This window comes from Antechinus flavipes, chromosome 5 (genome assembly GCF_016432865.1).
Source record: "Antechinus flavipes isolate AdamAnt ecotype Samford, QLD, Australia chromosome 5, AdamAnt_v2, whole genome shotgun sequence".
Taxonomy (NCBI): Eukaryota; Metazoa; Chordata; class Mammalia; order Dasyuromorphia; family Dasyuridae; genus Antechinus; species Antechinus flavipes.
The window spans coordinates 247,012,227-247,037,377 of record NC_067402.1 but is presented as its reverse complement, the minus strand read 5'-3'; the positions used below and the strand labels follow the sequence as shown (position 1 = coordinate 247,037,377).

At 35.0% G+C, this 25,151-nt stretch overlaps 1 protein-coding gene across 1 annotated transcript in view; it reads right to left on the bottom strand.

Moving 5' to 3' along the window:
* OTOGL (otogelin like) overlaps window positions 1-25,151 on the bottom strand; it is a 203,801-nt gene that overhangs the window by 114,329 nt on the left and 64,321 nt on the right. Inside the window, exons 20-22 of the mRNA XM_051962480.1 lie at window positions 23,039-23,201; window positions 10,751-10,858; window positions 8,663-8,801 (exon numbers count right to left, since the gene is read on the bottom strand). Of these exons, the coding sequence (XP_051818440.1) occupies window positions 8,663-8,801; window positions 10,751-10,858; window positions 23,039-23,201 (410 nt within the window). The remainder of the gene's footprint in view (window positions 1-8,662; window positions 8,802-10,750; window positions 10,859-23,038; window positions 23,202-25,151) is intronic.

The following is a 25,151-nucleotide window of genomic DNA, read 5'->3' as shown; positions in this document are numbered from 1 at the left end:
CCTTGAATCTCATTCAATAGAAGCCCCAGCCTCAGACTTCTTATAAAAAGACAATTTTGAACTACAAATTTCTGCAGAAGGATTATGTTTTGCCAAGCAATCTCTCTTCTTGGCACAGCTGCCAGCCAGGACTCTTGCCTGCTGTGAAGACATTCTCTTCACAGTGTTAACCTTTGTTTCCTTAACAGGACCTCTTGCCACTAAGAAGACTGTCTTCCTAGCAAAGCTGGCTTCTCAATACCAATAAAAATCCTTTTTTCCATTCAGACTTTTTGGGTTCGCAAATTTTTTCACCCTGGACCTGTGCGCCAACCAGAGGGGATTCTCACACCACAATTCTCTACCATTTGACCTGCATCAGTAGGCCTATACTCTTAAAGAGATTAAAGAAAAAGGACAAAAATCTTCATACATACAAAATATCCATAGCAGCTCTTTTCACAAAGCCAAAGAAATGGAAATAAATTGGTAATCCATTTACTAGAGAATGGTTGGATAAATTATTGTATATAAATATAAAAATATTATTTAAATTATTTTAAAAACAGTTTTGGAGAAAGCTAAGAACTGGTACAGAGTAGAACAGACAGAAGCAAGAGAACAATTCATGTAATAACAACAGCATTGTAAAGAAATTAAACTTTCAAAGACAGACCAATGCATTGCCCAACCATGATTCCAGATCCAATGATGATGCATGCTACCTATCTCCTAAAAAAGAAATGGTGGGCTCAATATGCAGAAAAAGAACTTTGGGGGATTGGTTTTATCTGATTATGCTTATTTCTTATAAAACTCTTTTCTTTTCTTCCTTTTCTTCTCTTTTCTTGTTTTCTTTTCTTCCTTTTTTCCTCTCCTTCCCTCCCTCCCCTCCTTCCTTCCATCCTTACGTCCTCCAGTCCTTAAGTCTTTCCTTCCTTGCTTCCTTCTTTCCTTCCTTCCTTCCCACTTTTTTCTTTCTTTCTTTCACTCTTTTTCTTCTTTCTTCCCTCACTCCCTTCCTTCCATCTTCTTTCCTTTCCTCACTCCTTCTTTCCCTTCTTCCTTCCTTCCTTCCCTCCTTCCTTTTCTCCTTCCTTCTTTTCTTTCTTTCCTTTTTTCTTTCTTTTCCCAGTAGGAAATGAGAAGGAAAGGAGAGATAGGATACTAGGTAAGTGTCCCAGGGACTGACTCATTTTTGTGTTTCTGTTGCGAGCACATACACAAGACACACACACAGACACACTCATTCAAATCTGCTATTTCTTCACTGTACAATCATTACTGGATGGGGGTTTTGTGGGTCTAATCTCCACTCAACATCCTTGCAATTTTCTAGACCCAAAGCCCTTCTCTTTGAGCATAATGCCCTTAATTATCTTTTTCCTTTCTTATCTTACTCTTTGAGAACAGGAATTTTCTTTGATTTTATATTTGTTTCATGAGTACTTAGCACAAAACTTGGCACAAGCCCTTAATAAAATTTTTTTTAATTCATTCATTCATTTATTGGTTGCTTAATTTACAACTTAAGAGTCTTTAGGAATTTACCTGTAGCCCTCAGAAATGAAATGACTTGCCCTTGATGCATCATGGAATCAATTATGCAGAGTACAAGTTGTTAGAGTTCCTTAAGCTATCTTAGCTTTCAATTAAAAAATATTTACTTACTATGTACTAGGTACTTACTATGTACCAGGCATAGGGAACATAAGAACAGTGTTTGGAAAATCCCTACTAGCTTGTATTCTAAAGAAGGAGACAAGTATATATGGAAGTATAGGTAGAATAAATATGAAGCAAATAAATACAACATAGTTTAGAACAATAGATACTAGCAATCCAGGGATTCAAGAATGACTTCAAGTAGAAGGCATTCCTTGAGCTGCAGTCAATGAATGTTTGTTGAACTGAAAATAGAGCACAAATTTCTAGCATCTCCTTTATCATTCCTTATGTTCTTTTCTCATTAAAAGGAACATGATGACAGAACTTAATTATTTAGATTGAATTATGAAAGCAAATTTCCTAACTCACTGAAAGAAAGAAGGAATGTTTCCTTCTCCAAGCTTCATCCAAGCGGGTGCAACTTATTAAGTTTGAAAACTAAGCAGGAAATAAGAATTAGAACAGAAAAAGAGATTTTGGAAAATTCAAGTGGAAGCAAGAAATTTAAGAGAGGCTAACAATTTCTGCCAGTAGAACAAATCAGCACTGTTGAATCAGATCACCAATAAAAAACAGTTGCATTGGATTCAGCATCAACAAATTTCTATTCTGCCAAAGATGGAAACTCAAGCAAATATCTCCTTGAAATATTTTTTACAGTAAAATAAGAGCTGTATTTGTAAACACACTGAAGAATGTAATGTGGAGTGTGTGTGTGTGTGTGTGTGTGTGTGTGTGTGTGTGTATTTTATGGAGTCAAAGGAATAGATTAGGAACCAATCAAACTGGCAACCTTACTCAGAACTCAAGTGTTGCAATAGTATTCAGCAGTTATCTAGGTTAATCTACATATTAAAAGAATTACTCTACAAGATTAACTCAAGACTTGAGTTAGAATCTCACCTCTGGCATTTGCAACTATGTGACCTTGGAGAAATTACAGCCTCTGATTCTTAGTTATCTTGTCTTCAAGTCTTATAAGACTTTCTCTACTCAATTCATTAAAGACTTAGAAAAGCCCAAAGTGACTTCTAATAGTTTTGTGGTCCTAAATTGCCAGCTACCAGACTCATTGACTCAATAAGATAAACATAATAGAATATATCAATTCCTTCAGGAAGAAGAAAACAAGCATTTATTAAATACCTATGTGCCAAGCACTGCGTTAAGTGATTTACAAAAACTGTTATCATTTGATCGTTGCAGCCAATATCTCTGGGGGTTAGATGCAATTGTTATCCTATTTTACAATTCAGGAAAGTGAGGCAGATAGAGATTAAATGACTTGTTAAGGGTTATATAAATAATAAGATTTTGTTGTCCAGTCATTTCAGTTGTGTCCAACTCTTCATGACCCTATTTGGGATTTTCTTCGCAAAGATACTGAAATAGCTTGCCATTCCCTTCTCTAAGACCACTTTGCAAATGAGGAAAGTGAGAGAAAGGATTGAGTGGCTTGACCAGGATCATATATCTAGTAAGTATCTGATGCCAAATTTGAATGCAAGAAGATGAGTCTTCCTAGCTTAAACTGCCTTAAACTACAATTGGTAAGGTGAACTTAAATTCAGATCTTCCTGACCCTATCCAATTCTCCCCTAAACCAAGATTTGTTTTAGGATAAAATTGTCCTGGCTAATCAACTTTTAAAATGCTTATTCCTAAGATTAGTACATTAGTCCAGGAAACAGTAAGCTCTTTGTACTTATCAATATATCCATAAAGAGCCTCACCTCCATCTACTTAAAGCTATTGCAATCCTTCCTAGACTCTCTCTGTACATCTACCAGTAGCATAACCCTGGACATCACTAGTCATGTAAATTCATCCAATTTTTAGCCTGCTCACTTGGAGGAATGGTGCAGAAGGGAATTGGTAGGACAGTACTCAGTACAACACTCCCCCATTGCCCTAGCGTTGGCCATATTTGCTTTATGCTTCACAAGCCTCATATGTTACTTCCAGGAACTTGTTCTACACAGACTTTCTCACTTTTGATACTTCTTTGAAATTTAGCTCGCTGATTTCTTCCTATGAAGAGATGTCCTTCTTAGTTTGCCTTTGAACTCTAGGCTTTAACTTCATCTTAATACAGTTTTGTATTTACCGACTTTTGTGTCTTAGCTTCGACCTAATCTTTCTTCTTCCTTCATTCCTTCTCCAAGCATTTTCTGTCTCCAAACTTATTAATTTCAATTAGTCTCTGGCACAAGCCATCCCCAACTTCTTCCTCCCACCCCCACCCCTTAACTTTCTCCATAGAGGACAATAAATCTAATCAAGATTGGTGATTTGAGAGGGAGTTGGAATATTCTAGGTGATTGGTTCATTGATGACATGATTGTGTGAAATGAGTTAATCAATGAATAGTTATTAAGTACCCATCAGATATCCAAACATGGTCCTAGGAAGCATAGGGATAGAAACTAAGACTTGATTCATCCAAACCCCAACCTGTTCTTCTATGGACTTTGACATCGGCAATTCTATTGCTGACAAAACATCTGACATCTTCAAGAGGCAGTTAAAGACACAATGGACAGAGTCCCTGAGTTTGAATCCTACTTCATATAATTACTAGTTATAGAATACAGGAAAAGTCATTTAACCGCTATAAAAATGGAAGAAATGGTAGCATCTACCTCCCAGGATTGTTTGAGGGACTAAATGAGAGCACATATATAAAGTACTTTGTGAACTTTAAAGTTGTATAGAAATATTCATTACCTCCATATCTTCAATTTAAAAGAAATCTGGTTCTCCCTTAAGGATTATCTCATTTCCAATTATCCCTTCTCCTCCTGACTAACAAGGTTAGGAAGAGCAGCGAATATGTCCTTTTTTCCTCCACCATCTCTTCCAAACCATTCCTCTACCACCATTCTTCAATGTCCTTCTTCTTTGAGGTAATGCTAGCTAATGCCGTCTTTCTTGCTTTCATCACCAATATTTAGGTTATTCTCCCAACTTTTACAATTTTTTCAGTACCAAGCCTTCCTTTGTATTCCTTTTATCCTCTGAGATATCAGTATTTATCTTAACTATCCCTTTGGCAATCTGATCATAAAATTCCTCAGCTTCCTCAATTCCTATAATAATCTCCTTCTCAATCCACACTTCAACTATGACATCATCACATCTTATACCTAAACATCTATCACAATTGCACACCCCCAAATTAGAATTTTACATACCCCTTATCTTCCTATATCTCCCATTATCTTGCTTAAGCCAAACCTGTTTTTTAAATCTCATAGTGATGTTAAAGCCCATGATCCATTGTTATGGACCAGAACTTGAAACAAGGTGCTAAGTCACTGGAGTTGATAGAGACAATGCTTATGTACTTAGTTTACATCTTTAGAGTTCACACCTTTAAGAGAGTTCACACCTTTAAGAGAGTTCACACATTAGAGTTCACACCTCTAAGAGAGAATATATAAGGAGGAGCCCACTAAAGGACAAGTCCAATAGAGATTTTGAGGGAGATTTACAAGTCAGGATTCAGTCTAGGAGATTCACAAGACAGAAGCCCACAAGCCTACTCTCTCGGAGGCGGAGTCAATTCATTCCATATTTCATCTTTGTGCTGGCTGGAGGCTTTGGATTTGGAGGGAGCTAAAGGCTGAAGCTGGCAGAGGCAAAGGACTAGTGGCAAGAGCTCTTGGAACCAAGAAGAGAGATAGGCCTCTAAGAAAGCTAACCGGACTATTTTGAAGGAAACAATAAAGGATCTGGACTTTAACATCTGGCTGCATTTGAGGTGATTATTACTCTGAAGTGAAACTACGTCTGCTTCCAAAAGCCCCCCAAGAAGCCTGCTCCCAGAGAACAATTATATTCTAGAGAATCCACATCATTTTTCAAATCCATCTCCCTTATTGAGGCACCTGATCATTTATCAAACACTGTCTTAAAGCTTGTCTTACAGACAAACATAGGGGAAAAGGGGATGCTGATATATTGTTGGTAGAACCAACCATTCTGGAGAGCAATTTGGAACTGTGCTCAAAAAGTTATTAAACTGTGCATACCCTTTGACCCAGCAGGGTTACTAGTGGTCTTATATTCCAAAGAGATCTTAAAGAAAGGAAAGAGACCCACATGTGCAAAAATGTTCTTGGCAGCCCTTTTTGTAGTGGCTAGAAATTAGAAACTGTATTGGATGGATGCCCATCACTTGGAGAATGGCTGAATAAATTATGATATATGAATGTTATGGAATATTATTGTTCTGTAAGAAATGACCAAAAGGATGACTTCAGAGAAGCCTGGAGAGACTTACATGACCTGATGCTAAGTGAAATGAGTAGAACCAGAAGATCATGATATATGGCAACAAGAAGACTATATGATGATCAATTCTGATGGATGTGGCTCTCTTCAACAATAAGTTGATTCAACCCAGTTCTAATTGTCCAGCAATGAAAAGAGCCATCAATACCCAGAGAGAGGACTATGGGAATTGAGTGTGGACCACAACATAGCATTTTCACTCTTTCTGTTATTGTTTGCTTGCGTTTCTGTTTTCCTTCTCAGTTTTTTTTCTTTCTAGATCATATTTTTCCTGTGCAGCAAGATAACTATATAAATATGTATACATATATTGGATTTAACATATTTAACATGTATTGGACTACCTGCCATCTAGGGGTAGAGGTGAGAGAAGGAAGGGAAAATTTGGAACAGAAGCTTTTGCAAAGGTCAATGTTGAAAAAATTTTGTAAATAAAAAGATATAATAATTTTTTAAAAAAGACAAACATATCTTACTCTGTGACATCATTTACCTCTCCATAACCAGCCTGACACTATAGTCTAGCTACTAAGATCCTGCCCTCTGGACCTTTTTTCAATTCCAACCAGTAAAATCACATCCTTAGATTAACATCTAATTTCTCTACTTGTTTTGCCTAAAGATACTGGGGAAATCACAAAGTCACATAGATTTTCACCCACAAAGGACAGACCTTTTGAGTATTTCTTGCCAATTCTTCTAATCTGTCATATGTTTGTCACAATGTCACAATGCTTGTTCCTAAACAACCTTTCTGTCCTCCCACCTTTTGCTGTAGTGCCAATCACTTCACCAGACATCATCAAGGAAGAGAAGACAGAATCTCAGTGTGAATTGTCAGTAAAGTACAAGACTTATATATAAGTAAAAGACTTACACAAGGGACTTATACAGGGAAGTCAAAGAATACTAAGACAGAGGACAAGCCTGACTTAGCAAGAAGGAAGTCTCTAGTTATCTCTAAAGGAGGAGTTTCAGTGGAGCCATGAAATTTCAGGATTTTATCTTATGCTCTTATGCATGTTCTTGATTTAAGGTCCATATCTTAAAAAAAGATTCAACACTCTAATATTGAACCTCTCTTTGCTAAAACAAGACTTGTTCTGATTATACAAATACTCACATAGTACATTTTCATCACCTGTGTCTTGTTATTCACTGATGAAAAGCTAGAGGCAACCTGCCATCTTCCTTCATTATGTGACTGCCAAATAACTTCTTGAACTTTAGAATTCCACCATTCTCAGCAGCTCATTTTACAAGAAACTCAAAAATTACTCACAATGAAGCATCAAAAAAAAAAAAAAAAAGTAAATCAGATTGGTTGAAGAGAAGTCTTAACACATGAGCTTTATTAAAGAGTGAGAGGTTGTCAGCTTTAATGATCACTTTTCAGTTCATTGCAATCATTTAAAAATGGGAATAATTGGCATACTTATATGATGATATACTTAAAATATAGTTCAAAAAAGTCCTTTAATGACACAAAGGATCATAATCAAAAAAATTTCCATTTATTAGGAAGTTAATTACATGATTACATTGCTGGAGGTTAGGAGCTTATTGTACTGATTCATGTCACATTCTCAAGCATAAAATTCTCATTTATAAATTGAATTATTGAAGCCAAAGATGCCAAAAAATTTTCTTTTAATAATTCAACAAGATTTGTATTTCAAGAATTATATAGGGCAGTTAGGTGGTACAGTGGCTAGAGTACCAGCCCTGAAGTCAGGAAGACCTAAGTTCAAATCTGGTCTCAGACACTTAACATTTCCTAGCTGGATGACTCTGGGTAAGTCACTTAATCCCAATTGCCTCAGCAAAAAAAAAAAAAAAAATTATATAGTATTTTTTCAAATTTATGGTATTACAATTCAAATAACTTTCACTGTTTACTAATTGCCTAAAATGGCATTTCTATAATATAATAGTAACTAGCATTTATATAATACTTTAAGGTGTGCAAAAACTACAAATATTATCTCCTTTTATGCTCACATCAACCCTGGGAGGAAGATGCTGTTATCATTCCCATTTTACAGTTGAGAAAATTGAGCCAGAGATTATGTGACTTAGGTATCTGAGGCTGGGATTGAATTCAAGACTTCTTGACTTCAGAGCAAGGACTCTATATTGTGCTACTTAAAAGACTCAAACATCTCCAAAAAAAATTTTAACATGAAGAATAAATTACAGACCATTTGCCAGTCTGCATCAGAAGAGGGAGTTCCCAATTGGACTTCCTCACATTGATGAAATCACAGCGTTAGTCCTTTCCCCAAAAATGATTTCCATAGCTCATAAAGACTATGTTCCCTGTTTTATATCCTTAAAATAGGGCCACTTTATAAGGATCTTCTTATACATAAGTATTATTACTAGTACTACTACTAATAATAAAAAGATGAATCTTCAGTTTTTATGTTATATTGAATTCTACAATAACTTTTAAAAATCTTTTTTCTTTAAGTTTATTTTATTTTATGTTTTAAACCATATCAGACTAAGAAAGAATACATCCCTTATTCAAACCCTACTTATTTTTATATTTTAAACATAATAGGATACAAAGATGTCTTTGGGAAATTGACTCAGGACAGCTACCTCTTTCTTTAGGCTTTACTCACATTTAAACCTACTATGGACTAGGAGTTCTCATTGCTTAGAACAGGAATCTTGCACAAATATAAATATAGAAGAACAATTATTCACCTACCTTGACTAGGAAAGCTTGGCAATCACTGACATAGTCAAATTCCAGTCCATCAAATGAATGGTAGTGACGGTCCCCATAAACTGTGCACACCGCAGGACATGGGTAGTAAGTACAATTGAATATTCCTCGTCGACAAACACTATGAAAGTGACAATGTTACTGACCTTCCAAAGAAGCTTTCTCATTGTTAGTTTCTTCCAATCAGTATAAACATTAGTGAATTAGTGCTTATTTTCTAAATCACCCAACTTTTACAATAGTCACTGTGCATAGATGAATTAATAAGAATCAGAACTGAATTTAGAATATATAACCTACTCACACGGAAAGTAAGTGAGGGAACCAAGAACTAAATCAAGCCTGATAGGAAATACTTCACATCTCTTCAATGATTTAAGTGTTTTCAGATGAAAACTTGTGTTTTAATCAATGTGAGATTTCCTTTCCTTTGTATAAATCATAACTGAGTTTCAGAAAAATTTTTACCATCCTCTACTGACTTAATGCTTCTCCTGGAAATGAGACACTGTAAACTGAATTGAGCTAATATTCCAATGAAGAGATATTATAATGTGAATCCAGAACCAAACTGGACTGGTCATCAGATGACACATAGCAGATGCATCCTCTTAGATGTTCTAGCACTCTGGAAAGATCCAAACTCAAAGTCTTTCCAGAGTGCTAGAACATCTAAGAGGATGCATCTGCTAGAACAGTTTTCACAATCCCAAAATCACTGTGATGCTACAAGGAGGGATCCCAGTAAGAAAGCTGTTATTGTTTTTTTGTATTTGCTTTTTATTCTGAAATTGAAATACATGAAACATGAATTTTTCAATATATAAAGAAGCACACAAAGGAGGATTATAAATGAAAATGTAATTTCTGAAATATGCAGGATTGTTTTAAATTAATAATGAACTTAATACAAGATGAAATAAAGTATTCTGATGGGTAGAGAGCTGGCTTAGAAGCCAGGATAACCTGAGTTTAAATTCACAATCTATACTACTTGTGTGTACAGTTGTTGTTGTTTGTCCCTCATTCTCAAAGAGGACTAGGACATAAGAGAAGTGATGCCAAACATGCAAATGAATTGGATTTAGGTGAGGGAGATATGCACAAAGCCACTGGCCTCCCTTTTTCCTCTGGAGCCATCTAGGTCCAGTGGGCAGATACAAAACAGGATGTTGGAGATGGCCCTGCATAATAGGCAGCCTGGGGGAAATTATCAAATCTCTCAGTGCTCCAAATAGCTACTAACATCATAAGTTGCAAAAAAAAAAAAAATACTGACTTGCAAAAGTAGAGGAGCTCTTTCACCTGAAAGTTCTCCATGTCAAATGAGCCAAAGTTCCAATTTCAATTCCTTAGGAACTAGAAATAATATTCCCAAAATGACTCTGTTTGGCTGTGTCCCCTCCTGAAAGTCCTCTTCTAAAGTGTTTCATTATGTTTCCTTGGTGCTATTTTCATTTTTATTAAATTTATTCATATGAGGTAGATGATCTTATTTACAATCTCCAAATATTTGCCCACATTATAGAGGTCATTCTACTATAGGAAAAAAAAAAGCTTCTCTTTAAATTATGTTGAAGTTCCCTTTTTTAAAAAATGGGAAAAGGGGCAGCTAGGTGGCAATAGCCCTGAAATCAGGAGGACCTTAGTTCAAATCTGACCTCAGATACTTAACACTTAACACTTCCTAGCTGTGTGATCTTGGGCAAGTCACTTAACCCCAATTGCCTCAGGAAAAAAATAGAAAACTTGGCAAGAAATTCTGTTGTCTTATTTCTATCAAGTGTCATAGTTATTGGCAAGTTTAATACTTTTCTCTCAATCACATATGGTTTTATATTTGTCCACTCGTTTATCATAGGCTAAACAAATGAGCAGATTAAATAATAAAGTGATTTCCTTATCACTTCCTAAAATTTTCCATTTCCATTCAATCAGTAGATTTTGAGAAGTGACTCATGTTGGTGTCACCTTTGGTAAATGAGGAAGCAGATTCAATAACTATCAGCCAGAGATTGTGCAGTACAAATATTTAACCAAACCACAGTGAAATCATTGAAACTTCATTACCATGTATAACAAGGGGTAGAAATCACTTCTCCCGAAAGGTATTCCCAATCCTTCCAGAGGCATGGACAGCTCTCAGGAACATAACATTTTCCTTTGTGTTCTGCCATCCTTCAACATGAAGAAATAAAAACTGCTTAGTGAAAAATACTAATTTAAATTAAAAGTCTAAGAAAATATCCAAGCAGCAGAATATTCTCATATTCAATATTAACAAAATACTATCTTTTGTCCATGTATGTCCATATATACATATATGTATATGTATGTGTGAATGATGATACTATAAAATACTGACACTGTTATTGTAGGTCATCAGAACATACATTAAGTCGAGGTATGTGAAAAAAGAGAGACATCTTGTGTATGATTGTACTAAAACTCTTTTTTAAAAAAGCCTTTTTGATACACAGTGACTACAAAAAAATCAATATATTAAAACTTCTTAGATACTTCAAGCCATAAGATGTGCATAAAAATTACTGGACTTCTAATTTAAAAAATCTTAAATCCTGTGCAATGAAATGAGGATACATCATATAGTACTAAGAACTGTATTTTCGATTATTGCTCTGTAAGAAACGACCAGCAGGATGATTTCAGAAAGGCCTGGAGAGACTTACATGAATTGAGGCTAAATGAAATTGAGCAGAATTAGGAGATCATTGTACATAGCAACAAGAAGACTACATGATGATCAATTCTGATGGACATGGCTCTCTTCAATAATGAGATGATTCAAACAAGTTCCAATTGTTCAGTGATGAAGAGAGCCACCTACACCCAGAGAGAAGACTGTGGGAATTGAGTGTGGACCACAACATAGCATTCTCATTCTTACTGTTGTGTTTGTTTGCATTTTGTTTTTTCTCAGATTTTTTTCTCCTTATTGATCTGATTTTTCTTGTGCAGCAAGATAACTATATGTATACATATATTGAATTTAAGATATATTTTAACATATTTAACATGTGGACTACCTGCCATCTAGGGGAGGGAGTGGGAGGAAGGAGGGGAAAATTTGGAACAGAAGATTTTGCAAGGGTCAAAGTACCCATGCATATGTTTTGTAAATAAAAAGCTTTAATTAAAAAAAGAGAGAATACATTAGATGAAAAAAGTTTTTTTAAAAAAACTGTATATTCAGAGATCAAAAAACCTGAGACTGAATCTTAGGATCATCAAAGAATTGAGATAACACAAAGCATTTTCTTTTTTGTTATTTCAGATGACTGGAAGAAAAGCTAAGGTAGACATGTGACAAGAGCAAGGAATGACAAGTAGACAACCATTATGCTCCACTGATACTCTTATGATATTGGAAGAAAGTAAGGAAGACCTTCAGCACAAATCCATATAGTTTGCCACTTTGGAGAAAACATGGACAAGAAGCTTCATGGGATGGGCAGTAATCTGGGTTGTAATCTACATCAATAAAGAGAACTTTCTAATCTATAAGATTATAGAATATTTGAATATTTGAGAGTGACTTCTTATTTAAAATTCCTAAATTTCTTATCTATAAAGAGGCTAAACAAAATAACCAAGGACACTTCCAGTTCTAAATCTATATTCTTTGAAAATTACAAGTTAACAATACTTTTTTTAATTAACAAAGCTTGTTTTGGGGGAGACAAAAGAAAAAAGAAAAAGAAAACTCTTATAACAAATATATGTAGTCAAATAAAGCAAACTTTCAAATTGGCCATATCTCAAAATACATTTCTTTCTCCATCCGGCTAACTATTAATGGAAAGTACACTGGTAGAGGTTTGGAAAGCATAGTTTTTAGGAGTGGATGCCTAAAGGTTATTCCTACAACTGGAGGCAGCAACAGCCCTTTCTGGAGGCAACCTGATAAGTAAGAGCTGTTGTTGGTAGTGGTAGTGGTGATGATGGGAGAAACCCAGGGCTAGTCTTAAATATGAAATTATAAAATTATAAAATTCTCAATACTGTCTTTTAGTAGAAGCACTTTCCCCAAAAATTCTGAAGTCAATTGCAGCAAGGGAAAAAAAATTCTTCATACTAGCTTGCTTGTCATCAAAAATTCTATGTAAGAAAATTGTATTCCATTGCCTTTAAAACCCTTGATATTATGGTTTTCAATTTAAAAGCTGTCTTTCAAGCAAATTAATAGCCTTGTGAACAATGTTCCTGTAACCCCCTTAACACTCAACATTTAATCTATAATGCCTGACTTTCATCTACATTAAAATGCCTTTGAATTTTTTGTCTAATAACTAGAAATAGAAATTTGAATGATAAAGAGAAACATCTTTTACAATTCTAAGCACTAAAGGTATATGGAATTTTATTGTCAAAACATATCAGATTTTTCTTAACTAAATTGCTGAGTTTGTATTAGAAAAATCCCCTTGTACTTTGTGCATGACATGGCATTTTCTTATACTAACTCTTTTTCCTTAAACTCTTAAGTTAGAAAAAATGGAAAGTTACTATAGCTCATTCTAGTAAAATATTATGTATGTAGTCATATTTCATTAATTTAGGAGATGAATTAAAGTAAATTAACAAAAGCTTAATTTATTCATTATAAATTTGAAAAATGCCATTTAATGTTATCCAATATTTATATATATTGTGTTATAATGGAAAAGTAGTAGTTCTAAGATCACAAGGCATCCAAATTCAAATGTAGCTGCTAACTAAACAGCAAGGTGAAAATGGGCAAATCATTTAATATCTCCAATCCTCAATTTTCTCTTTTGTTAAAAAAAAAAAAAAGAAAGAAAAAAGAAGAAAAGAAAAGAAAAAAAGAAAAAGAAAGAGAAAAGAAAAGAAAAAGAAATTATCAATTCTCGTGATGTCTATTCATTGGATTGTTGTGAGGATTCATTGAGATAAAGTACGTAAGGTATAATAGAAATGTAATTGTATAAATTATGTAAATGTTAGCTAATATTGGGGCAGCTAGGTGGCGCCAAAGTGCACAGAGTACCTGACCTCAAATCAGCAACACTAATCTTTCTGAGTCCAAATGTAATCTCAAACACTAACAATGTTACCCTGGGCAAGATAATCAACCTCGTTTACTTCACTTTCCTTATCTGTAAAATGAGCTGGGAAAAAAAAAAAAAAAAGGCAAATTATTGCAGTGTCTTTACCAAGAAAATCCCAAATAGGGTCACAAAGAGTCACATACAATTGAAATTGAACAACAGCAAAAGCTAGTATTGTATATCTTTTTTATGATTCAAATACATAAAAGTCAGTTCTACAATAATTTTAGCCTTAGAAGGGACTTCAACAATCATATAATTCAACATGCACCCCAAATTAGCATTTTTTGTGTGTTCCCTCCCCCCCATTATGACAAGACAATCAGCTTTTCAGAATCCTTATGAGTCATAATACTTTGTTTTAAATAATTGATGTCTATTATGTGCTCTAAATATGTCTATTATATAACCATGTCCATTATCAGTATCATAGCTGATATAAGCAGCGAAGATATTGCATTCTTAGAATGCTTGTGCCTAGCAAATAGCACACAGAACCTTAAAGGAATTAGTCCAGGCTTATTTTTTCCACATTTAAGCAACACTGTTTATCTTAATATCAAATAACTTAATATCAAATAACTTATCTGCTTTACTAACATACTTTAGGATAACTGATCTTCCAGAAACCCTGAATAGCCAATTCCCCAAGTACCTCCTCTCTTTCAGAATGCATAATACCTTTCTAAGACCTTTCTGAGTTTATATGATTTCTTTTAAGGTTAGTTCCACTTGTCCTACTGAGGGATAAGTTGGAATATTCATTTAGAAGATCGTTAGGACCATTGACTGCTGGATCTAGATCCTCAGAGAAAAATATTAATTTTTAGGTTGTTTGTAAATTGGATTTTGTCAAAAAGCCCTCTGGTTGATTTGCTTGAGATGGCAAATATTTAAATAGAAAAAATGTGTAAGGGAAAGAGGCTTTGATTATTCAATTCAATTGAGAATCACAACATGTAAACACACTGAAGTACTGATTGGTGAACAATCTGTCAATAAGTTGCTATTCCTATATGAAATATGAACACCTTTTTCTGGTTGAGTTTGAAGGCAGCAACTCCACTGTGTGAACTTGTCCATGAATGTTAAAAGTCAATATATTTTGAAGGTTGATCTCTTGTAGGAAACACGAGGTCTGACCATAGATTCAAGAGACTACTAGCCCTGGAAACTGCAATTCTAGCATTAGGGAAGAGTAGACCCTCAACTAAGGTGACCTAAGGTCAGCTAAGTGACCAATCTACCAGAAATTCTGCACCAGACAGGGGAACTTTGAGAGGATTCTGCAATAATGTCCTGTAGTTCTAGTATTACAAGATGCCTTAGCCATATGTATATGCCTCACTATGTGTCTAAATTTTTATTAATTCTTCAAATGGGAGATTATACCTTAAATTTAGAAGAGTGAATGTTTTTAATTACTGTTCTTGCTCTGTTACGCATGACTTGATTAATTCTCCAAATTATTTCTCCTTGCTAGGTGCCATGCCCCTCATAGGTTCATATCCTTTTTCTAACTCTTCTTTAAAGTTTTTTTTTTTTCATTAGAACGTAATCTCCATGTTTGGGACAAAAAGACCTACCCAATTTGACTACTACAGAGATCACTCATAGAAAACAGAATTATTTTTTAGAATTTCGAGAAGTGGACCCCATCCTGGTCTGCGAGCAAAATTTCACAGCAGGATAGGGCCAGAGCCTTGAAAATGCTTACAGTTTTTATATATTTCAGACAAAGAACCTCCAAAATCCCACCCTCTATATGTTGTGATTGGTTACATAAGTCTACTGTTCCCCTAGTTGGTCAGTGGAATGTAGTAGAGAAGGTGATATACAGTTTCTTCAGCCACGTAATCCCTTTGTTGGACAATGGAATGTAGTCCAGGCCTTATCTAAACTCACGTGACTCTGGAGAAGCTGAAACTGAGGCCTATAAGGTTTGATCTACTTTAGAATCTGTAAGTTCTTCACCTTTTCCCACACATCCATAAGGGTAAGGAATATCTTTTATACTTTATTTGTATTTTGTACAATATCTAGAACATTTTTGTTGTTGTTCAGTTGTTTCAGTTGTGCTCAACTCATCATGACCCCATTTGGGTTTTTCTTGATAAAGATACTTGAGTGTTTTGCCATGTTCTTTTTCATCTGACACATAGTAAGTATAAAATAAATTATATTTTTCTGTCATCTGTTTGTACAACTGTATAATTCAATAAATCCTTTTGCTTGGAGCAAATTGTTCTACTTTCTGATTGCTAATAGAAAGTACATTGATGGGGGCTTGTAAACTACAGATGTAGGAACCCAAATCTATAGATTAAGCATTAGAACCTTAGTCATTGTACCATCACTCCCCACACCTGGAAACTTAAGTGTTGTAAATTGGGGAGGTACCTAGAGAGGTTGCTACACTTAAATTTTTAATAGCTTTGAAGGGTTGGATATTTTTGAAATAATGCCTTACCAATATTTATAGCATGTCAAAATCAATTTTTCTTTAACATATGATAATACATATAATTCAATGCCAATAGAGAAGTAGAGAAGTAGAAGTAGAGAACTCAGTCTCAAAAGAATGAAATGATTATTTCTTTCCTTTATTAATAACCAATTATTAATTGAGATTAAGGTTTTTTTCTATTTCCTCATTCAGAAATAAACCCTTGTAGATTACCAACCAGTTTCTAAAGGACATTGCTCATAGTTGAATTTGCTCTAGGCGGTACATGTTTATGCTACCTTGGGTAGAATCCCACCCAACTAGAAAACCTTACAAAAAGAAACTAAGGGAATTCCGGGTAATTATGTTCCACTCAGACAGGATTGGAGAGAGGTAATCTGGATAGAGAGGAGTAAGAGTGACACAACTAACATCAAGTTCCCCAACCCCTCATTAGAATCTGTTTAACTCTCATTATAATATTCATTCTCTCATAGTTGTTAACCAGTCCAAGCTGATATACATCTGTCAAGAAAACCCACTCTTCCAATGGCATATAAGTTTGAGGGACTGCCATAATTTGTCTTTGGTTCATGAGAGAACACTATTTTAATTTCTGCTAGCCATAATTAATAAAATAATTAATTACCCAGAAACTATGGTCTCTCAAACTTTTCATTCATCACAAGAAGATTATATCCTATATAAAAGTCTTTTTTTTGTCTTCTATTCTCCTTTTTCGTGTACTATCTTGCCATTGCATCCAGGGCCATCTCCATTCATCTTGATTTATATCTTGCCACTGGACCTAGATGACTCTGGAGGGGAAAGTGAAGCAGGTAACCTTGCACAGCCCTCCTTCACTTAAATCCAACTCACTTGCATGTGTCCTTCCTGATGTCATTTTCCTCTTCAATAATGAAAGACAAACAACAAACTTCTTACTTACCTACCTTTGATTTCATACCCCATATCTTCTAGCTTGGAGAAAACTTTTTTTCTGGATTCTACCAAATTCTTTTCACTGAATTCTTTCTACTGATTTTTTTTTTTTTGGTGGGGGGGAAAGGGGAGGGAGATTGTATTGTTTTTCCTTTCTTTTATTTCTGAAACATCAAATAAAGTAATTCATACCTAACTACTTTTCTCATTATTCTTTCCTTCAAAATTCCTTTTGATGTAATATAGTTTCTAGGGGAGACAGCAATGATTTTGAGATTCCTCTTACCTTAGCAGGGTGGGAGACTTCTGTTCTAATAATAAGTCAGTAAATCTAAATCTTCTGACTTTGGAGTCTGCCTCAGGAAAGTCCCACACCCAATCTAACCTGTCTGATTCTGAATTGACCACTCCTCAATCAGATAGCTTCAGGCCTCAGGTTAGTCCCATAAACCAAACTCCTGAGACAAGAGTGATTGATAATCTGTTGGTCAATGAGAGCCACATTCTGGAGATCACTTCCTGGCCTTGGCCCTACCTCTAGGCCATAGAATTAGCATGTCAATGATAGAGAGTTGGATGGTGTCTCCTCTCTCTCTTAGTACTTTGTTAAATTTTTTTGGAACTTAGTCCTCTTCAATTGTCATTACAATACAATAAAACTTTGCCCCTTGACCAGGAAATGGGCTCAAGCCTGCAAATTCTTTTGAGATACCTTGTGAGGCCAGTTTGGGACCCCCAAGTTTTGAGGTCCCTTTCCCAACTTCAGCACTGTTAATGGCTTCCTACTGGTCACCACAGACCAACCAGGAAGAGGAACACAAGAACACAGATTGGAAACTGGAAAAGACCTAAGAAGTCATGTGATCCAAAATCCTCATTTAAAAATTGAGAAGACTGAGGCTCAGAGAGGTAAAGCTGTTTGTCACACCAGTTGCTACAGGATGAGAATTTGAATCCAGGTCCCTTGATTCCAAATCAAAAATTTTACTAATTTATGACATGATTTTAGAGAAATTGAAAAGGCCAAAATAATATCACTATGTGCCTGTTGATCCTAGAAATTCTAATTTAGGAGCTTCTTTCCTTTAGTATAACAGGTCTGAATTAAAATAAAAACCCTGCTGGGAGAAGTAAAACTGAGATGAGCCCTTTTACCCTCTAATGAGAATGACTTTCAAATCCTTCCTGAGAACAGATTTTAGTAAAAACACAGCAAGACACTGGGAGACTACAGTGACAAATTGTTGTGACACAGTTCTCTTTAACTGTCCTGACTCAGTTTCCCTGCACTAATCCTGACTGAGTTTCCCTGAATTGTTTTATCTCAATTTCCTTAACTGTTCTGCCTCAATCCCCTTAGTTGTAAAACCCCACTCTGATCCATTACGACTGAGGACCATTTGCTCTAAGGTTATAAATTGTCAATGTAAGACTCAAGATAAGAGGAGGGGATCAGACTTGCTGACTCTTTCTGTCCTCAAGAATTTACACTATCCCTCTAAAATATTCCAAAAGATAAAGACTATCCTGGATACCTCATTGACATCTTTACTTCTGTTTATTCAGACATCCTGACTCTGGCTTTTAGTAAGAATTTATAGCCTCCCCCGATCCTGACAGAACCAAATGGGTCTGTGAAGAAGTTTCCTGCTTCTGTCCCTTTCTTTGTTTGTAAAGGGTATTTAAGGATTTGGGATTCTTCCATTCATCGCTGGACACTTTGAGATGAGAGTCCTGTCCAGTCAATTATGCTCTCCAATTAATAAAATATTTTTAAAAAATCTAATCTCTCTCCTGCCTCAGTTTCTCTGGCATTATAAAATGGCCTCTTTTTTTTTTTTTAATCAAATTCAAGAACTTTTTCTCCCTAAATTAAAGGATGCCCTAGATTTAAGGATAGATTATTTTTAAAGGTTTTACTCAACTGTTTAGAACTCAGAATGTATTTACCCATAGAAACAATGTTGAAAAAGAAATATAGCAGTTAACTTTCTGGACTATCCCTTTAAAAGTCTATTTGAAAGAAAATGCTATTTTCCTTACCTCATGCTTTCTCATCTACATTTATTTACAACTAGTTCATTCTTTAAAGTCCACCTCAAATCACAAAAGGCTTCTCTTCCTTATTTAACTTTATCACATGTTTTACTACTCTAGATAATCACTAACATTTACAAAATAATTCAAGTTTTGTAATATACTTTACATAGATTCTGTTCTTGACCTCATTATAACTTCAGGACCTTCATCTCCTTCTCAACCTTCATTCTGATTTCCCAGTCATCTTGACCTGTCTTGCCACTAGACTCTGAGGCTTGAAGCAGACTGAGGCTGAAGACTTTACACAGCTATATACCTCATTTAAATTTAATCCACTTGCAGATTAAGGCATCACCCTCCTTAAAATGTTGGCTTCTTCCAGAACAAAGGTCAAACCACTTTCCTCACTTCATAGTTTTGACCCTTTCATAAAAACAGTTCAATATAACACCCTCTATCCTTACCTTCTTTCTCCTTCTGCTACTCAATCATGGAGGACTCCTATCATGTTTTCTCCATTCCTACACTAGAGGCTCTGAAGATGGAAGGAAGTTACAATTCCAGTGAATTACAGCAGAGAGAGTGCTAGAGTGAGGAAGAATTGAGTTCAAATCCCAATCCAAAAACCTATTGGTTGAGTATCCACGGGCAAGTCTGTTAACTTCTCTAAACCTCAGCTTCCTCATCAATAAATTAGAGCTAGAACAAATGGCCTCTAGGTCTTACAGCTCTCCGTCTATAAAACCCCTGCTGACTACAGCTGCATGTTCTTAATTTCTATGGAGTATTCACTGTTGATTCATTTTTCTGGAAGGTTTTTTTTTTAGAGAATATAGTGGAAAAGAAGGTATAGATTACTTGCAATTTGAATCAATTAAATAGCCACATTATAGGTCCACTGGAATAGAAGTTCAGAATTCATAAAGATGCAGGACTATTTCATTTTTGTCTCCATATATATATTTACAATGCCAGATATAGAATATGTGATTAATAAATGCTTGTCAATTGAAGTCACAATGAAGTTTTCAAAAAAGCTTCAATAAAATTTTCTAAGAAATAATGATTGGTTCAATGATCTTGTGATGGAGAAAGTTTGCTCTCTGAAAACAAAGAGAGGACTTTGAGTACTGAGTTCATAGTATTTTCACTTTTTGTTGTTGTTGTTGTTAATTTGAATTTTGTTTTCTTTCTCATTTTTTTCTTTTTGATCTGATTTTTCTTGTGCAGCATGATAATTGTGGAAATATATACAGAACTGCACATGTTTAACATTGACTGGATTACTTGCCATCTAGGAGAAGGGATGGAGAAAAAGATGGGAGAAAAAAAAATTGGAACACAAGGTTTTACAAAGGTAAGTACTGAAAACTTTAAGTTTTGAAAATAAAAAACTTTATTTAAAAAAATAATAATCGGCATGCTATAGGCTGTGTGATTACTTAAAAACAAGTGTTCTGGGCAGAGAATGGGCAATGGTAGAAGAAGATCCTCATTGGAAGCTCCCACCAAATGATGAAATGATAGCTTCAGTTCAAAAGAAAAAGAAAAGTCATGAGAAATGCAGTTCTACAAGCTTTGATTATTCTTTTGCTCTCTAAAACAAAATCTTTGGTTTTTTTTTTTTTTTCCCTTGCTGTGACCTGATTACTGGTGGTCACTGTTTCCATTCTCATGGATAGATAATTTTTCTTCATAATCCATTTTCTCCATTATCAGACATAACTCTTTTATCAAGAGTCTGAAACCTATCCCAAATCACTTGGATTTTCTTCACATCCAGAAATGGGTCATTTATACCATGTCTCTTGCTAAATAAAGTACAGGGCCTCTCCTTTTTTGACTAATAGCTTAGAAGGGATACAACCCAGTTATCTCCTTGAATGTATGTACTAATTAAGACTGAATGACCTATTTGCCTTGAGAATGACTGTCAAAACCTGCTCTGCTCACTATCAAAACAGCAACACTGAGAATGAGTATCTTACAGAAAAGGAATATGCCTCCAGAAGATTTCCCACCATGGATGAGTCCTTTCTGACATTAACATAATTATTTATGCTAATTTATTTATAATAAAATTAATATAATATTATTTATTTATAATTATTAATTGAAGGAATAAAAAACTTATGAATGTTGTATAAATTATAGACTTCTTTCTAAGAACTCCTTTAAACAAAGCAGAAGAATCATTAGAACATCCTGCTTGAAAAAAAAAAAAAGATGCCTGAAATATTAGTTGATATTAAAACTTCAGTGATGAAAAATGGCTACCTTCAAATTTGAGAATTATAGTATCTCAAAACTTTAGTCAAGACAGTAGGTTACCTATATATAGATGCTACCTACAATTTCATTATTGAAGTAATAATAACTAACATTCACATAGCTCTTTAAATCTTCCCAAATATTTTATATGTAATATGTCATTTTGTTGTGCCACAGTTCTCTTATTATTCTAACTCAGTTTCCCTAATTATCCTGACTCAGTTTCCCTAATTGTTCTGACTCAGTTTTCCTAAATTATCCTGCGTAGGGTTTCTAATTGTTCTGCTCAATCCTGCAAGACCACCCCTCCCTCTTAATCATCAGAATATTTGATAAGGATAAAAGATCTTGTATTTTAGAATATCAGAATGCCTCTTCCCATCCCAAGCTATCAGAATATCAGCTACTGGCTTATCAAGATGCCTCTCCCCATTTCCAGGATGCCTCCCCCCATTATGTCATCCCCATCTTTGGTGGCTCCCCTCACCCTGTCAGAGTCCAGTTCCTGTTCTCACCACCCTGACTCTGCCTTTGCCTCAGTCTACCTCCTGTGTTTGAGCCACGTATATATGTCATTGAAAACTCACATTGTTGGTTGGATTTTTGGAGATGATAATCTCATTCAACCCTGGAACCAAACCATGGATTTCATTCAGTCCCAGTAAATCTCTCCCTTTCAAATAAAATATTAAATATTCTCTATCTCTATCTTGCCTCAGTTTCTCTGGCATTACATTTTTAGTCCATAACAACCCAATGAGAAAGGAACTGACAAAAGCATTCTTATCCCTGCTGTACAGAGGATCTATTTACCAACCAAGTAACTAGACCAGAGAAAGTAAAGTGCCAAAGTTCCTGTAATCATTCATACAATCAAACAATAATCCTTTTTAAGTACTTTCTGTATGTCAGACTTGGTACTAGAGAGATAAAGACCTCCTCAAGGAGGTCAAATTCAATAAAAGGAGCCGATCTGCACAACAATAAAGTTCATATAAAGTAAGCACAAAATGAAGGGGCAACTAGGTGGTGCTATGGACAGAGCCCAGCCCTACAGTCAAGAGGACCTAAGTTCAAATCCAGTCTGGGATACTTACTAACTATGAGACTCTAGGCAAATCACTTAACCCAATTTATCTTGGTTCCTTCATCTGTAAAATGAGTTGGAGAAGGAAATGGCAAACTACTCCAATATCTTTGCCAAGAAAAACAAAATTGAGCCACAGAGTTATTATATGACTTGAAAGACTCAAAAACACTTTCAACTACTATGACTAAAGGTAGTGCTTACACAAAGGAACCATTATTTTGGGGTTCCATTTTATATTTTCCTTATTTCAAGCCTAACATTCTATCCCCTAGATTACATAACATCACAAACTTAGATATTCATTTGACAACTCAATAAATTACTAAATCAACAATCAATTGCAAAAATGATTTTCAGTAATCTTATTTTCACCAAGTAAAAGTCCCTTTTAAAAAATTGTACAGATCAAATCCTTTGGATTATGGTCTCTTTTTGACAAACACTAGATCTTCATTCACACTCTTCAAAGAACAGCTTACCCTGGAGGACAAATGCAACCACTTGCACAAGGTGGGGATGGGGTGCAGGTGAAGTTCATGGCCAAGCTTACACAAGTAGTCTCACAATTCACACCAGCGGCTGGTAATTCTGGGTCAGGAAATTTGCAGTCAAAGTAGCGTTTTCCTTCTGGGCATGTATGAACTTCAAAGAGAAAACATAAATTAGATATTATTAATTTCACATAATTTGCAAGAAAATAATCACACATAAATGTACATTTGTGTTTTAACTACTGGACCTTTATTTAATTATTACTCAGGAAATTTCACAGAACCCTTTTGTAACCATTCTATAGGATCTTGATTGACTCAGATTGAATTTAAATAGCAATCATTTCTGCTTTGGCCAGAAACCCTCAGAGTCCTTCCCTCCTAGATTTATTTATTAAGATTTTTTTTTTGACTAAGTGAAAAAGGAGATTCTTTACTTCAACTGATACTTAATCATAATTACTAAATGGATGTGACCTCAGTCAAACTGAGAGACCTATTGAAAACCTTAACTTTAAAAGGTCTCCCATTGCCATCTCAAGTCATGCTGATCTATATTTGCCACTTGAACACAGATGGTTCTGAAGGGGAAAGTGAGGCAGGTGACCCTGCACAGTCCTCCCTCTCTTAAATCCAATTCACTTGCATGTCATGGCATCAACTCCCTGATGTCCTGGTCCTCTTAGAGAATGAAAGAAAACATCAACAATAAATTTTATTAATAATAATAACAAATAATTTATATAGCATTTATATAGTACTTTAAGCACTTTACACATGGCTTCTTACTTGATTCTCACAATTCTGTGAGGTAGATACACTCATTTTACAGATAAGGAAACTAAGACTGAGAGCAATGAAGTGAGTTTTCCAGAGTCATATAATTATTAACAACTTGGTGCAGGATTTGAATTTAGTTCTTCCTGATCCAGATCCAGCCATTGTTACCTGTCTCCAGCCATCTATTTACTACTCAAGTAACTAACATTACTTATGAACTATTACATTTTGTTTGTTTGCACCTTTTATATATATGAAGAACAGAGTTGGTAGTTTGCAACAATCAGACAAATTGACAAATTTTCTATAGGACATGAAACTCTTACATCAGCATCTTGGAAAAGGTATGAGATTAATGTAGTCCTACTTAATAAATGAAGGAGCATCTAGGAGCAATGGATAAAGCACGATACCATAAATTAGGAAGACCTGAATTCAAATCTAGTCTCAGACACATACTAACTGTGTGACCTAGAGCAAATCATATGATTCTGTTTGCCTCAGTTTCCTCATCTATAAAATGAATTGGAGAAGGAAATGGCAAATCAGTCTAGTATCTTTGCCAAGAAAACCTCAGATGGGGTCATGAAGAGTTACACATGACTGAAAAGTGACTGAACAACAACAAACAACAAATAAATAAAACCTTACCCACCCAAATCTCCCCAATCTCTTCTTCCTATGCCTCAATATGTTACCTTGTATTTATTTTTTGTAAATCTTATAAATACCCCCAATGAAAGATAAGTTCCCTGAGGGCTGGGGCTATTTTATTTCTGGCTTTGCATCCCCAGTATCTATCATATAATAGGTGTGTCTAAAAATACTGTTGAATGACTCTAAATCAAAAATATTTAACTATTAACAAGATGTGAATTAGCCTTGCAAATGAGAATCACCATGACTACTCTTTTGGGAAGTGGGGGGAGGATCCATAAAGCATTTCACATTTATTCTGACCAACAAAGTGTTTTCATTTAATTTGCTGTACCAACACTCTTCTTGATAAGCAAACTAAGTGAAAGCACTTTGTTATTCAGTCAAAATAAATGTGAGCATGACTGAAAGGGTATCTTCCTTCTTTCTACCCATTCTCTACACTCTGAGTGGGATGAGAAGGAAGAAACTTCCAATGAAGAAACTCAGAGGCTGCAAATGTCTGGTCTTAGAGAATGAGGTATAGAAAGGTTAAGATACTTGTCCAAGTAATACAGTAGGACCATGACAGAAATGAGACTTGAATCCATATCTTCTTTACTCAAAAACCTCATTTCTGTTCCTTCCCTCACACAGAGTAGGAGCAAAGTCAATATTGTTGAAC